Source organism: Rhinatrema bivittatum, chromosome 2 (assembly GCF_901001135.1).
Source record: "Rhinatrema bivittatum chromosome 2, aRhiBiv1.1, whole genome shotgun sequence".
Taxonomy (NCBI): domain Eukaryota; kingdom Metazoa; phylum Chordata; class Amphibia; order Gymnophiona; family Rhinatrematidae; genus Rhinatrema; species Rhinatrema bivittatum.
In genome coordinates, this window is record NC_042616.1 from 301,660,991 (window position 1) to 301,677,412 (window position 16,422).

The window sequence follows — 16,422 nt, forward strand, 5'->3', positions numbered from 1 at the left end:
TTATGATATTGTTTCTTAGTTTATGACTTAATACAGCTGGATTCTATTGATTCTATATGTACTTCTGATTTCTCCCACAAGTATTATTGTGTTAAAATTGAAGAAAAAAACATTAGGTTGTGCAGCCAAATAATTTTGTTTCAGTTCATTTTTCATTTCATGGTTTTTATTTCACTTTTTAATTTTTTTTTCAATTTGGTTCATTTCCTGAACAAAAAATACCATTCAAAATGAACAAAAAAGCACAAAACAACAAAAACAAACAGTCTTCTCCAAGTTCTAATCTCCCTCCCATCTCTCAAGAAAGCTTGCCCGAGCCCAGCCAGGGCTTCCCTGTTTCCCTCCTGAACTCTATTCCCCCAGTATAACAAGTCATGTGGTCTGGATTTACCCAGCTGGGCTGAGCTGAGCCCAGCCAAGACCTCCCTGGGTCTCTTCTCCCCCCTCCCCCCCAAAATGCTTTCCAGGACTAGGAATTTCTCCTGCTCTCACTTATCCCTTCCACGGGGGTGGATAGTGAAGAATGGAGCAGGAGTGATGCCCATTCACTCCTGTCTCTACTGATTCCTTTAAAAAATGTTGATGGCCACTTTGAGGATGGCCCTGAATTGACATCACTTTGGTGCCTGTCTCAAGTGTGGCGGCACTATTATGTAGTGGTGTCCAACATAATGGTGCCATTTAAAAAAAAAATCAACTGACTGTGAATAGCAATGATAGTAGTTTATGCTTCAAGCATTGCTGAAATAGCAAGGCAGAAAGTATCAGCCAGGATTGTGGTAGCAATGTACCGTAATCCCAGCAGAAGACAGAAATTGGCAAAAGTATCTGAAGTGTGTTAGTTGGTGTGAGGAGAGGTAGGGAGGCAGATGAGGTCTCATTCTTGGAAAAATATGTTGAACAAGGGAGCAGGTGGGAGAAGGGGAAGGCTGATCCCAGACCCCTTCCACTTTTTGTGTTAAAATCCTATCAAAGATTTTCGGGGGGGAGATGCTAAGCCCTTCAGGGCCCAAAGGGGAAGATTTTAAAAGAAGCTTGTGTGCGCATCCATGTGCGCATGCTTCCTGGCATGCACACATGGATGCACCGATTTTGTAAGACGCGTGCCAGCATGCGCATGTTATAAAATCCGGGGGCCACGCGCAGGTGCGTGCGGTGCGCGCAAGGGGGGGGGGCTTAAGCAATTTCCGCATGACGACACATCCCGGCCTTCCCCAGTTTCCTCCCTTCCTACATATCCTCCCTTCCCGTTTTCCTCTCCTCTCCTCCACACCCCCTAAATCCTACCTATTCCTTTTTTTTGTTTGTTTCAGTAGTTACTTCAAGGCCCGACTTGAAGTAAGTTGTGTGCCAGCAGCCGGCTGGTGTGCGCGGCTGTAGGACAGAGAACAATGACGCTTTCTCGGCCTGCACCCTCACCCCACCTCTTCCCACCTAGAAAATGGCCCCAGTTCCGTCTTTTGCAGGAAGGCTGGCCCTTGTACGAGTACCAGCCTTTACGTGTGTGGCTGGGCCTTGTTGGAAATTGGTTCGGCACACAAGGCCTGGCCACAACATAAAGACTGGAATTTACATGAGTGGCTGAATAAAAATCTACCTGATAGTTTCCAGCCTGGCTGGGGGGCTATGATTCACTCTGCTAGACCCACAAGTTACTCTTTTTTTTAACTCTGCATTATTACTTAACTAGAATTATTACTTAACTGGCTATATTCTCTTGAATATAGCCAGTTAAGGCTAAAGTTATCTGAGAACACATTCCTGTATTCCTTCAAACCTGATTCAGGGCAGATTTAGAGTAGCAGATTAATTTATTTGGCTTACTTCTAATATTGGAATTACCCAGATAAGTTTGTCAGCTAACTTCTCCCTGTTCTGAAACTCTCCCATAACACCCATTACTTATTTAGGACATTTTTAGATGAGTTATTCCACTAAAAGTTATCTGGAAAAGTACTGGAAATTTTGAAAGCTTGGCATTTAGCCAGACAACTAGTGAGTTATCAAACTAACTCTAAACCCACCAAAATGATCTGTATACTAGAATAACCAGCGTGCATATTTTTGTGCACCTATGTTTTAGGTTCTTTAATTGAAAGAAAAAACATAATATTCATATAAAACTTGATGCTCTGTAATAAGTACAGACAAAAGTTAACCATTTTGTCAAATTATTTCTAAGTTTTGATGGTACAAATTGAACATAAAAAATAAAACTATGCAAAAACCAACAAAATCCTTAAAAAAATAATTCAAAATATTGACTACAAGTACAGTAAAATCTAAAAATGTACTAGACTTGCCAACACCCTAGAACCACCATGCACATGTTTTCATGCACCTATGTTTTTGGCGCTGTATAACTGCAAGAAGAACATAGCATCTTATAAAACTGATGCTCAGTAATAAATATCGACAACATTTAACCATGTTGTCATATTATTTCTAAGTTTGGTGACAACAGTAGTTTTTTCTTTACTCATAGCATCATAAAATTTTCAATAATAACACATAGTATTTTGGTTAGTTGATAGTAAATATAAACAAATTGAACATAAAACTATATGCAAAATCCAGCAAAATCCTTAAAAACAGAACTCAAAAGATTGAGAGTATATGTACAGTAAATTCTAAAAATGTACTGGGTGTGGCAATACCCTAGAACCACTATGCACACATTTTCGTGCACCTATGGTTTAGGCTCTATAATTGAAAGAATAACAAATATTTGTGTAACAATTGATGCTTTATAAATAGTACAGACAAGAATTAAACATTTCATTAAATTATTTCAGCAATTTGAAAGTATAGTCTGTGATATGTAAACCGACGAGATGTTCCCAACGTTCGTCGGTATATAAAAGTTACTAAATAAATAAAAATAAATAACAGTGGTTTCTTTACTGATCCCATTCATGAAAATGGATTAAAAACAAAACATGAATTTGGAGGTTGATAAAGTGGCACAACGTGGCTCAAAAACAAAATGACAATCAAAAAAAGTGATCTGCAAATGTAGCAGAGGTTCTAAGCCATGAGATAACAGGCTGACACTGGCTGTCAGCATAATAATAATAATTAGTACAGTACTAGCTCAAATGCATGAATATGGGCAAAAAAACATGAATTTGGTGGTTGATAAAGTGGATCAAAGTAGCTCAAAAATAAAATGATAATCAATAAAAGTGATCTCTGGATGCAGAAAATGTTCTAAGCCTAGCTGTCAGTATAATATAGAAAATAGTACAGTACATGCTCACATGCATAAAAACGTGCATGTGGTACTTGATAAGTGGCTTAAAAACACAATGGCAATAATAAAAATGATATGAATATGTAACAGAGGTTCTATGCCATGGCTGACACTGGTTGGCAGCCTAATACAGTAAATATTACAGTACCAGCTAATGTATGTGAAAACCTGCATGTAGTACTTAATAAGTGGCTCAAAATGACTCAAAAACATAGTGACAATCAAAAAAAGTTATCTGTATATGTAGCAGAGTCTTTAACCCATGAGATACCACAAGCAGACAGTGAAAGTCAGCATAATACAGGAAATATATACAGTACAAGTACACGTACACAAAAACATGCATTCGGTGGTTCTAGGGTATCTCAGTTTTTTTAGGAAAACTGAAGGGTCAGAGGGTGTCAAATTATCAGAAATTGAAGGTTGACAAATGATTAAAAGTCAGAAATATTCAACTTTCTATAATAATTTTTAGTGATTGTGCAAGCATTTATAGTTTTCAAATGCATGAAAACATGCACTCGGTGGGTCATGTGCTAAATACCTTTGAATATTGGCCTCTATATTTTTCCTTTCTCTCAACTATAGGATGGAATCTTTATTACCAAGAGGTAGGAAGCATTAGAACAGGGGTGGCTATTTCCAGTCCTCAAGAGCAAAAAATAGGTTTCATTTTCAGTTTATCTACAATGAATATGTATGAGATAGATTTACATGCACTGCCTCTGTTAAGGATAACTGTATATGGTTTAATGGAAATCTATTATAGTTTATTGTCATCTATATGTATCTGGTCCATGCAGCTAATAAAATATGTGTATGTCCAGGTGTATGTACACCCCCAACATGTTGTGATCTATAAATGGAACAACAGTATACAAAATGCCTAAATATATAAAAATAAATAAAAACATAGCTGTATATATTTTATGTGCAAAAAAATATTACTTGTTTGTGTAGAACTTTGATATATTTTAAAATATTCATACTTGAAATCACCAGTTTTCTGAAACATCAACCAGTTTACACAGTCATCTCCATTTCATTCAGACTCTCCTAATACTTCACCCCGAATTTCCCCAGTTCACTCAGATTTCCCACCCAACAATAGCAGCCAACAGACATGTCTGAAATTATTTGTGCTAGATAATTAGCAGGTGTAAAATTGTGTGAATAAGTTTCCCAATGTATTTGTGTAAATATCTTATAAAATAGCAATTTACATGTGTACCTCTTAGTCCCACCCTGCTATGCCCCTAGACTGCACCTTTTTTGTGCAGGTAAATGTGCACACAAAATCAAAAATTCACACTTATATTTGATGTTTACAAAATAAAATGTGCTTGAATATACGTGACTTCCGCGAGTATGTGCTAATTTTACATGCTTCACTTCTTTGAAAATTAACATAGCTGTATAAAAATCTATTCTCATGCATAATCATTATAGATATCATAAAAACCAGGCTTGTTTGTGCTCTTGAGAACTGGAATTTTCCACCCTTGTAATATAACTTGAGAGGACCTCATACCACCAGGAAATACTTATACTTTTCTTCTGCAGATTAATTTTAATAATAAAACAATTGTGTTATACATTTTAGTGTCTGATGTTTTCTGTTAAGTACTATAGGGTCTGTATTAATGTACTGTATGCATAAATGATTCATTGAGTGTTATGTTGTTCTAGTTGGTAAACTTGATGAGGGGTAGGGAAACATTGAAAATGAAGGCTGTGTAAGGTTACATTTTGGATTGTTTTCATTACTTTGTATGGTGTTATACCATACTGACATATTTTATTTCATATTATGGAAATCGCTTTGGGTCCCCTTGTGGATGAATAAAGTGGTATCTAAGTCTTCGAAGAGAAGATAATAAAAGAGTTGGAAGTAAAACTGCTGCTGTACATGTTTACTAATGAGGATGTTGGGGAGATACCAGTTCCAGAGATGGTTTTCAGGGGTGATGAGTCAGATGAACTGAATGAAATCACTGTGAACCTGTAAGATGTAGTAGGCCAGATTGACAAACTAAATAGTATCAAATCACCTGGACCAGATGGTATGCATCCTAGGGTACTGAAGGAACTCAAAAATGAAATTTCTGATCTATTAGTTAAAATTTGTAACCCATCATTAAAATCATCCATTGTACCTGAAGACTGGAGGGTGGCCAATGTAACCCCAATATTTAAAAAAGGCTCCAGGGGTGATCCGAGTAACTATAGACCAGTGAGCGTGACTTCAGTGCTGTGGAAAATAGTGGAAACTATTCTCAAGACCAAAGTCGTAGAGCATATGGAAAGACATGGTTTGATGGAACACAGTCAACATGGATTTACCCAAGGGAAGTCTTGCCTAACAAATCTGCTTCATTTTTTTTTGAAGGGGTTAATAAACATGTGGATAAAGGTGAACCGGTAGATGTAGTGTATTTGGATTTTCAGAAAGCGTTTGACAAAGTCCCTCATGAGAGGCTCCTAAGAAAACTAAACAGTCATGGGATAGGACACGATGTCCTTTCATGGATTACAAACTGGTTAAAAGACAAGAAACAAAGAGTAGGATTAAATGGTCAATTTTCTCAGTGTAAAAAGGGTAAACAGTGGAGTGCCTCAGGGATCTGTACTAAGGGCAACCAAAATGATAAAGGTGATGGAACAGCTCCCCTATGAGGAAAGGCTGAAGAGGTTAGGGCTGTTCAGCTTGGAGAAGAGATGGCTGAGGGGGGATATGATAGAAGTCTTTAAGATCATGAGAGGTCTTGAACGAGTAGATGTGAATTGGTTATTTACACTTTTGAATAATGGAAGGACTAGGGAGCATTCCATGAATTTAACAAGTAGCACATTTAAGACTAATCAGAGAAAATTCTTTTTCACTCAACGCACAATAAAGCTCTGGAATTTGTTGCCAGAGGATGTGGTTAGTGCAGTTAGTGTAGCTGGGTTCAAAAAAGTTTTGGATAAGTTCTTGGAGAAGAAGTCCATTAACGGCTATTAATCAAGTTTACTTAGGGAATAGCCACTGCTATTAATTGCATCAGTAGCATGGGATCTTCTTAGTGTATGGGTAATTGCCAGGTTCTTGTGGCCTGGTTTGGCCTCTGATGGAAACAGGATGCTGGGCTTGATGGATCCTTGGTCTGACCCAGCATGGCAATTTCTTATGTTCTTATGTAGATATTCAAAACATAGCCGAATATCTAGGCTAGCCGAAAAAGTGACTTAGGGGGTCATCTTCTAAAGGGAAACTAAATCAGGGCGGAGTCGGGCAGAGTCCGCACTGGAAGGGAAGGAGTCGGAGCGGCATCTGGTTGAACTCCGCGACGACATCACTGACGGTGAAAAGGTAGGACACCTTATTGCTGCCAGAAGCACGCCCAATAGCACCATCTTTTACGATGGTGCTATTGGCCCACCCCCTACTTCGCCCCCCCCCCCCCCACCCCCCATTACTGCCAGATTCTCTAAGGTCTGTGACCTTAGAAAATCCAGGCCTTAGTCCTCTAAGTGGCAGCCGCTGAACATAGCCAGATCTTGAGCAGTTTCTACTTAGCCGTATAAGTCCTACTTATCTTGCTAAGTAGTGATAATATCCTGGATTAAATAATTTAATAATGAAATTAATGGAACAGTTTTGCACAAGAGAAAGGAATGTGTTTTGTTTTTATGAACAGGCCTTGCATGACAGATAGAAGCAGTTTGTGTAGAGAGCTGTCTCCAGCTCAAGGCCTAGTATACCAGATAACAGTATTTTTGACATCATTAGTTTAGGTAAAGGTTGAGCAGTTCTCCACTCCAAATAAGGGTGCTATCCCAAAACCAAAGAGGGAAAGAAAAGAAAAAACGCTGTCAGCCATACATGTATATAATGTAGCTTGTATCTTGTATTAGGGAAGGAGAAGAGCGAGAGAGAGGAACAGGCTAGATAGTACTTCACTGTTAGATGCACTATGTGGTAGATTTTTAAAAGCATTTACTCGAGCAAAACTGGTTTTTGCTCGAGTAAATACACTTTACTCAAGTAAGTGGGCTTTTCAAAATTGCTACAATATATGCCATTGAATTGTCCATAGGATTTACTCAAGTAAGTGCACTTTACTCGAGTAAATAGCTTTTGAAAATTGCTATGATAGTATGTCACATTTACATGCGTAACTCCTTTGAAAATGACCCCCTATGCTTCTAAGAAAGACTAATTATATATTCATTTCTTGCATTTTACTAATAAAGATTATTCATTAAGACAAGAAGTTGTGACTTATTACAGAAGGGCAGGTCTTCTTTTGCAGAGCATAGGCTCTGGAATTGAACTCTCTGTGTGCATGGAGAACACAGATAATGATCCTTTGAAATCCCGTAGTATGGCAGCGCTCCGGTAATGAACAGTAGCTTTTGAATATCGACCTCATGGAGGCTAAATATTGATATTCACAAATAGTTGCAAAGAAATAGGATATAATATCATGAAAATATATGACAAATAGTTCCTTTAACCTCCATTCCATGTCTAAAGGTGACTCATATATCTCTCAGTTCCAAAGGAACAACACCATGAAGCAAATAAGAAAATTTCATTCTACAAGCAAGGTAGGGTTTTTCAAAAGCCTGATGCACAGATCAATTAGGCGATGCATGACTATGTCAGGCTGGTGCATGCCGAACGGACTTTAAAAGCCACCCAAGTATCTTCTGCTGCACACACAAATGAAAAATTCCAAAAAAAGGGCATGGGCATTGTCTGGGTGAAGCATGGGAGTTCCTGGATTTCAATTTCAAATTATCACGTAAATACACACACAGGCATATGCCGGGATTTCCGCCGTGTATCTTTACTACTGCTATGGATGACATGCAAGTTATAAAATAAAGATAAATAGACAGATTGATGGGGCTTTAAGGGTCAAAGCTAACAGAGGAGACAGGAGGCTATAAAAAACTATAGGGGTTTGGCAGTTCTATCCCTTACCTGGCCAAACTGAGAACAAACTGGCATCAGCACAGATGGCTTTTAAAATCCCCCACTTATGCGGTAGAAGCTGCATTTGCACTCATAGGTGCATATCCACTTAAAATTGTGTGTACAAGTGCATGCAGTCAGGCTACTTTATAACGTGTGCATATATGCGCGCATGTTATAAAATGGCTGCATCCCTGGGCTCGGGCCAACGAACGTGTGCACATGTGTGCCCGTGTACCAGTATAAAAGTTGCTGTCATTTAGTTTAAATAGAACTATAGATACCAGTCTCTTTAAAACAAATTGCAAGTAATCAAATCCATTCAAAGTATGTAGCCAGCATCCTCAAATAATAAAGTTTTATAAAGTGAAAAGAGGTACTTTAAGTCTCCAATACCTGTACTAGTGGATGGTGCCCATAGAATATCTTCACTGAAGAGAGATTCAGTTAACAGTGTTGGTCTTAGCAATGATTCCTTACCACATACCATACAGGGTTGCTTATCCTTGCCCACATCAATGATCTCTAGGCAGCAGGCATCAAAGAGCACAACTTATCTCCTTTTTTACAGGAGGGAGAATGGTATTTGTTTTGAGACTGCACCAAATCATGGTGCCGAACATGAGAAGATTCTGCCTTTTCAATTTTGGAGAAAATCCTTCAGATGAAGGTGATTTTTCTCTTCCCTGAGATAGAGGTCTGAGGAGACGCAAAAGTCCCAAAGCATATGAGTCTTTGACCTTCTGGCCCTGGGGTACATGTGAGTGCAGATTGCACAATTAATCACATCATGAGCAGTTGCCAGATACCTGACACCCTGTGGCCTCTACCTCAGACTAGGTCGAAATCAATTTCAATTTTTTTTGGAGACCCATGAAAGGATAAGAAGAAAAACAAGAAAAAGATAAGAAATAAGAGTTAAGGGAAAAATCAACATAGACGAGAGAGAGCAAAAATTATGTCTGCACAAGCAGAAGAATAATGACTGCGGGGAATTGCATAGTTGGCTGCACATGCTCAGAAAAAAACTTCTTGGGTTTCCTAAGCTAAAGCATTCTCCATCCAGGTGACATTGGATAACATCACCTACTTGTGGGGGCTGATTTTATCCTGCTTGTTCATTTAGAAACAGTACTTTTACTGCAGATCTATATGCCATTGGTTGACTTGATTACATTCATCGCTGCAGAACTGAGGACCATAATGATAAATAATGGTGCTAATCCTATTATCTCTTAAACTAAATGTTTTGTTTGAAAACTAGCTCCATTTCACAACTAATAATATTAAAATCCATTTTAAATCAGTCTGATGGTCTTTCGGAATAAGTGTTTAAATTCAGTATGCAGTGATACATTGTTTTAGTCACAGAAAAATAAATTTGTAATATATTTGTATTTTTTTATTACATGTCAAGGCAAAAAAATCTATTTATTCCCACCTGAGTACACTGGCAGATTTTGCAATAGAGATGTTTGATGTTCTTGATGAAATCAACTATCAGTCCTACAATGACTTTGTCCTCAGAGTAGGTAAGTCATTCTTTTAAAGTTATGTTAAAATAGCCACTCTTCTTATTTCTGTAAAAAGTAACTACACTGCTTTAATTTGAATTAGGTGTATTATAAAATGGCCTCCTTCATTAAAGGTTTTTTTATAGACATAAAATATATGAAAAACCATGAATAACAACCAATGGTTAATTAACATTATGCTAATAAGAAATGATAAAGGACATAATGAATAAAGAGAGAGACATTTTATAATATAAATGTTTAATAGAGGAAATTCTCCTAGAATTACTATACAAGCATTAACTATGACAAAACTGGAGCTATCACAGACCAGTACGGTTGCTGTTTTACCTAGGTAAACCCAAACAGGAATGCCACACACTGCCAAGCAGAAGATCTGGGTTGACTATACATTGGGGATGCTGCAGATGCAGAGTTTATAACCATGACTGAACTAACCCCCTCATTTATCAAAATGTGTTAATGGCTTATTGCAAAGCTCCCAGAGCATCCACCTAGCTGAGAGAGAGAGAGAGAGAGAGAGAGAGAGACTAGCCATAATGCCCTGGCCAGGTAGAGAGTCCATCAAGCTAGGTTGAGAGAACATTGCACAAATCTCATCTTTGGATGATTTTCCTCACTCCAAGGGTCATCAAATGTTCAAAAGAGAGCACTGTTCTGTTTGTACATCTCACATTGAATGTCAAAGTGGCCCTTAACGCCTACACAAATACCTAAACCTCACCTCGAGTAACTAGGTGGGCCTCCCATACCCATCTAGGGTCAGAGCATTATGGCTAGTCTCACTCTCTCTCTCTCTCTCTCTCTCTCTCTCTCTCTCTCTCTCTCTTCCCCCCTCCCCCCCCCTCCCCCCTCCCCCCTCCCCCTCCCCAGGTCTCTGATAGCTAGGCAGACACTCTGGGAGCTTCAAACTGCCAAAACCAGCATCCACAAAAAACATCACAACAGGTGATACAAGCTATCACACAGCTTAACACTCCTGAAAAGGTTGAAGCTGAAATCAGCATTAAAGTCATGCGATAGGGCTTTGCAAAACAGTAAACCCAGCCCACCCCTAACTCCTCCTCTTTTTCAGATTTGCATCACACCATACGATATGGTGTTATCGCATGCGTTAAAGACATTTCCGCATGCATTAAGAGCTTATCGCATGCATTAACAGCACTTTTCACATGCGATAAGCCCTTAACGCATGCAAAAACACCTTAGCGCATTTTGATAAATGAGGGGGTAAGATTGTTAGAGAAGAGCTCAGAGGTGTTATGTGGGTCTCTGTAGCCCGGAGTCAATGCTTGCATTTGGGACACTCTGCCCCCCCCCCCCCCCCCCCCATCCTTCTTGTAGTTGGATTATGACAGATCCTTATAGAAACTATACGCTAACAGAAACACTACAACTTAGGAAATCACACAGAACTCTAATTGACTCTTGACCACTACAGAATAAGGTACCACAAGTTAGAAAAATAGACATGCAAAAAAAACTTAGAATGGCAACCCTGAGGAACAAGACTGTGAGCGGCGAAATACTGAAGAAAGAGAAACAGAAATGCATTTCTTTCTGTACTGACTGAGCAAAATATAAAGAAGAAATACACTTTCCCAAAACCTTCATATTTCAATCAATAAAAAGTCCAAATACATTTTTTTTGTACCTGTGTAGTATGATCCTTTTATTTTTTGTAATCAGGTTGGTCCCAGTTTCTCTTTTTCACTTTTCTATTGTCAGTCTTCCTTAAGTCCTTTCCAAGGTCTCTTTTCCGTTTTCTGTATCTTCTATCTCCCAAAGTTTTAGCCTTCCTCCCTTACATTTATTTCTGATAATTATTTTGCCTTTTCACTTTTTTCTTCATTTCTTTCATGTGCCTGTCTATCCACTCATAGTTAGATCTTACTCCTCCTTCACCACTTTTCTCTTTCTTGTCTTCAATCTGCCTCTCTTCACTTTTTTCTACCTACCAGCTTTTAACTCTCACCCTCACCTTCCCAGTTCTCCCAATTCCCCCTTTCACCCCTTCACCAGTCTTCTATTTCCCTCTTTCATGCACTACACTCACCCTCTCTTCAACTCTCATCTACCTTTCTCTGCATCTCATCCTTTCACCAGCCCTATCTCCTTCCCCATAACTCATTCCCTCCCATGCTTCCAGCTCCTCTTCTATCTCTTATCCCCAACTCTGCCTCCCATTTCAGTTTTCATCTCCTCCATTTCCACCCTCTTTCACCTCCTTTCAAAGACTCATCCCCTTCCTCCACAGGCCCCTGTCCCTTTCTACTGCCTCCTAGCCCCTCCAGGTCCTTCATAACATTTCCTCGCCCCTCTCCACCTTTCTTTAACCTATTTCAGAGCCATACTCAAACCTCCACCCAATCGCTTATTGGCCATGGTCCTGCTAATCCCAGAGTACTTGTTTAAACTCAATTATTCACTCTCCCCCACCTAATCCCCAAGTTCACACTCTCCCACTCTTCTCAATCCCCACTCAAGACCCGAGTCCCTACTCTCTTCTCAATCCCCAGTCAATGTCTGAGTTTTCCTGTGCTCTTCTGCTTTCCCATCTGAATCACCACCTGAATTCCCGTTCTTCTCCATTCCCAGGTTTCCAGTATCCACCCTTTGGCCTCATTCCCCCTTCCAGTCCCTTTTTTCCAGCAGTTGCCCCCTGATTTCCCCCTCATAGTCTCCTACTCCCTCCCTCCTAAGGGGGTAATTTTCAAAAGGAGTTACATGCGTAAATGTAGCTACTATTGTAGCAATTTTCAAAAGCCATTTACTCAAGTAAAGTGCACTTATGTGAGTAAATCCTATAGACAAGTCAATGGCATATATTGTAGCAATTTTCAAAAACCCACTTACTCAAGTAAAGTGAATTTACTCCAGTAAACCTGGTTTTTACTCGAGTAAATGCTTTTTAAAATCAGGCCCTAAGTATTTGGCCCCTCTCCAAGTATCAACCCCCTGCCTCTCCTACCTTTCTCTCAGCATTTGTTTCATTCTCGTCTACGCTACCATCTTCCCCCACCTTTCAGCCTCGGTCTCAAGTCCACACTTCCTCAGATTCAAAAAAGCAATAGAAACGTACCCTTCCTTTCTCCAGTACTGTGTTACTTCTCTATTACTTTGCCTACACTGCACCTTTTTCAGTACTCGCGGCAACACTTCCTTTTGCTGATCACACGAGACCAGCGAGAGGAAACACTACCTGAGATTTTGAATGTTCTTGCCATGCAGGCACTTAACAGAGAAGCCACAGCAATGAGGAGCAGAAAGATAGTCTCCCGCAGACCCACTGCTCCTCCTGTTTATTCCCTTCGCCAACCCCCACAGCCCGGCAAGAGTGAGCTTTGCCCCCCCCCCCCCCCCCCCCATGTACCCCTGCCTCTGCATGCCACCGCAGTAACTTGTACCTAAAATTTCTCGGCCATCCAAGGAGATAATTTCATCTGGCAGGACAACAAACTTCTCCTATATTTTGTTATGATAGTTGTCCATGAATTTCAGTTTAAGCATGTATTTGATTCCAAAACATTTCATATATTTATTTCTAAATTTGAATACATGTATTTTTTTTTTAATTTCCCACTACTTTGAAAATTGAATCAGATAAAGTTATTGAAGGCGTATCCTAGTGGTTAGAGCAGCAGACTGTGAACCAGGAAAGCCAGGGTCCAAATCCCTCTGACACTCTTTCTGACCTTGGACAAATCACGTCCATTCCACTTCATCTTCCATTGCCTCAAGTACAATCTTAGGATCTAATTTACCAAGGCTTTTGTCCCATTCTGGGTTTATGGGAAAAAAGTTTAGTAAATAAGGCCCTTAGACTGTGAACTCTCTAGGGATAGGGAATGCCTACAGAAGCTGGATATAGTCTGCTTTGTAGTGTCACAAGAGGCAGAATATATACAAAAATTAACTTCACCAACTTGCACCTGCTATTTCTGCAATTAGGGTTGGATTTTAAAAGGGTTATGCCCATAAGTTATGCGCGTAACCTTTAAAAAAAAAACCCTGCATGCACCAAGCCTATTTTGCATAGGCTCGGCAGCACGCGCGAGCCCCGGGACGCGCATAAGTCCCAGGGCTTGTAAAAAGGGGCAGTCGGGAGCATGGCCAGGGAGCGTGGTGTCAGCTTGGGGCGTGTTCTGGGGAATGGGGGCGGTCCGGGGGCTTGGCCGAGTGCCCCGACACAGCGGCCTGTGTTGGGGCCTGCCGCAGCAGCAGACAGCCGGCGCATATAAGTTACGACTGTCTGGAGGCAGGCGTAACTTCGCGGATAAAGGTTAGTAGGGGGATTTAGGTAGGGCTGGGAGGTGGGTTAGATAGGGGAAGGGAACGGGCAGCGCTCGCAGAGCTCGGTGCGCGCAAGTTGCACAAATGTGCACCCCCTTGCGCACGCCGACCCCAGATTTTATAAGATACGCGTGGCATACGTTCCTCCTCATCCTGAGACGTTTTCCTCCACTTTTAATTCCTAGGATGCATATCAGTTCTTCAGCTGGAGTGAACATGGTTTCAGGGTGAGGATTCTACTGGTTTTAGTGATCTGTGTCCAACTGACATTTGATGGCCCAGTTTCTCTTTCTTCTCCCTGGATTTTGAGATGCAGGGCACCTAAGGAATCAATATCACCAATTTTGTTTAATGTTTATTTAGCCTTTTTATCAAGTATAATTCATGGAATAACAGCTATTTGCAGACAACATCTAGCTTGTAATGTATACAGATGATGATCAAACCACTTCAATGGTTAAGTTGACTGTGGGATTATAGGCACATAAATTGAAGATAAACCCAATAATATCTGAATTATTTTTGATTAGTAGAAATAATATCCTTTACTGTATCCATCCACTTTATTAGAAGTCAGTCTTAAAATAAAGGAAGTGGTGACTAGTTGGGAGATCAAATTGGATTCTCAATTGTCGATAGAACTTCAAGAGTCAGCAATAGTCCGTTTATGAGCCTATGTTATATCTGACAACTTAGGCCCTATTTGGACAGGAAAGATATAGCTACAGTTAAACATTCCCTTATTACAAATTAAGAACATAAGAACATGCCGTACTGGGTCAGACCAAGGGTCCATCAAGCCCAGCATCCTGTTTCCAACAGTGGCCAATCCAGGCCATAAGAACCTGGCAATTACCCAAAAAGTCTATTCCATGTTACCTTTGCTAGTAATAGCGGTGGTTATTATCTAAGTCATCTTAATTAATAGCAGGTAATGGACTTTTCTCCTCCAAGAACTTATCCAATCCTTTTTTAAACACAGCTATACTAACTGCACTAACCACATCTTCTGGCAACAAATTCCAGAGTTTAATTGTGCGTTGAGTGAAAAAGAACTTTCTCTGATTAGTTTTAAATGTGCCCCATGCTAACTTCATGGAGTGCCCCCTAGCCTTTCTATTATCCGAAAGAGTAAAAAAACGATTCACATCTACCCGTTCTAGACCTCTCATGATTTTAAATACCTCTATGATATCCCCCCTCAGCCGTCTCTTCTCCAAGCTGAAAAGTCCTAACCTCTTCAGCCTTTCCTCATAGGGGAGCTGTTCCATTCCCTTTATCATTTTGGTTGCCCTTCTCTGTATCTTCTTATTGGATTACTGCAATTCACTATACCAGGGACTCTGCATGGTGAGTCCAAAGTGCCTTCAATTGTTACAAAATGCAGCTGCTATGCTTTTAGCGGGAGGAAAAAGACATGATTATATACAGGCTAATTTTAAAAGGTGTGTGCGTGCGCACACCCAAACATGCACATATCGGCGCACGAGCAGAAATACACTTGAATTTTAAATCATGTGTGCAGTTGCACACATTTGATTTAAAATTCTCCTACCATGCGTAAATATGCTCTTAATTTTAAGAAGTTACTCAAGCAAACTTACTTTGCGCATCTTCCATAGGGCTTTGCCAGCCTTAACGCACGTATTAACTGGATTTTAAAGCATGCTCACGTGAGGGACATTCCCAGTTTTCCAATTAGTCCACCAGTTTGCCCAGTCAGTTTCGAGGTCATCTAGACCCCTCTAGTCCCGGACCCCCCACTTGGTCGCGTAAGCCCTAAATTGCGAAATTTGTAGATTTGCTCCTCATCTGGCGCAGCAGTAAAATTATGCGGCTAACAAGCCACCACACGCGCTGCAGTCTTTGGTTTTAAAATACAAAGTTATGTGTGTAACAGTTGGCCATGCCATACCATGCCCCACCCCTTTAATTTTTTGCTCATGCGCAGCCCATATACTCATTATGAGGGCATTTTAGTGAACAACACTTTTAAAATCAACCCTATAATCTCTATTCTGCCTGATCTACATTGGTTCCCAGAAGCAAGGAGATGAGATTAAGATCTTGTGTCTGATCTTTAAATGTCTGCATTGCGGACTTCTTTTATCAGATTGGTTAATGAATTGTGAACCATGAGTACACTGCAATTCTGCAAACAATATTTAAAATTCTGTAAAACTCTGGTTTGGAAAAACAAGAACTAGACCGATGCCTTGGAAAAGATTTTATTCCCAGTATGAGAAGTCTGAATCGAATGATTTTAATCCCACAGTGAGGAGCGATGTTCCTTTTGTGTAACAAGACAGTGCTTGTTTACAAAGGATATCTGAAGCTACTCACAGAAGCTCTGTTGATGTTAAGCATGACCGCGTGAC

At 40.0% G+C, this 16,422-nt stretch overlaps 1 protein-coding gene across 1 annotated transcript in view; it reads left to right on the plus strand.

Annotated features, from left to right (window-relative positions):
- The window catches only part of ADCY1 (adenylate cyclase 1), a 676,474-nt gene that overhangs the window by 644,099 nt on the left and 15,953 nt on the right, over nt 1-16,422 (plus strand). Inside the window, exon 21 of the mRNA XM_029587086.1 lies at nt 9,634-9,748. Coding sequence (XP_029442946.1) covers nt 9,634-9,748 — 115 coding nt within the window. The remainder of the gene's footprint in view (nt 1-9,633; nt 9,749-16,422) is intronic.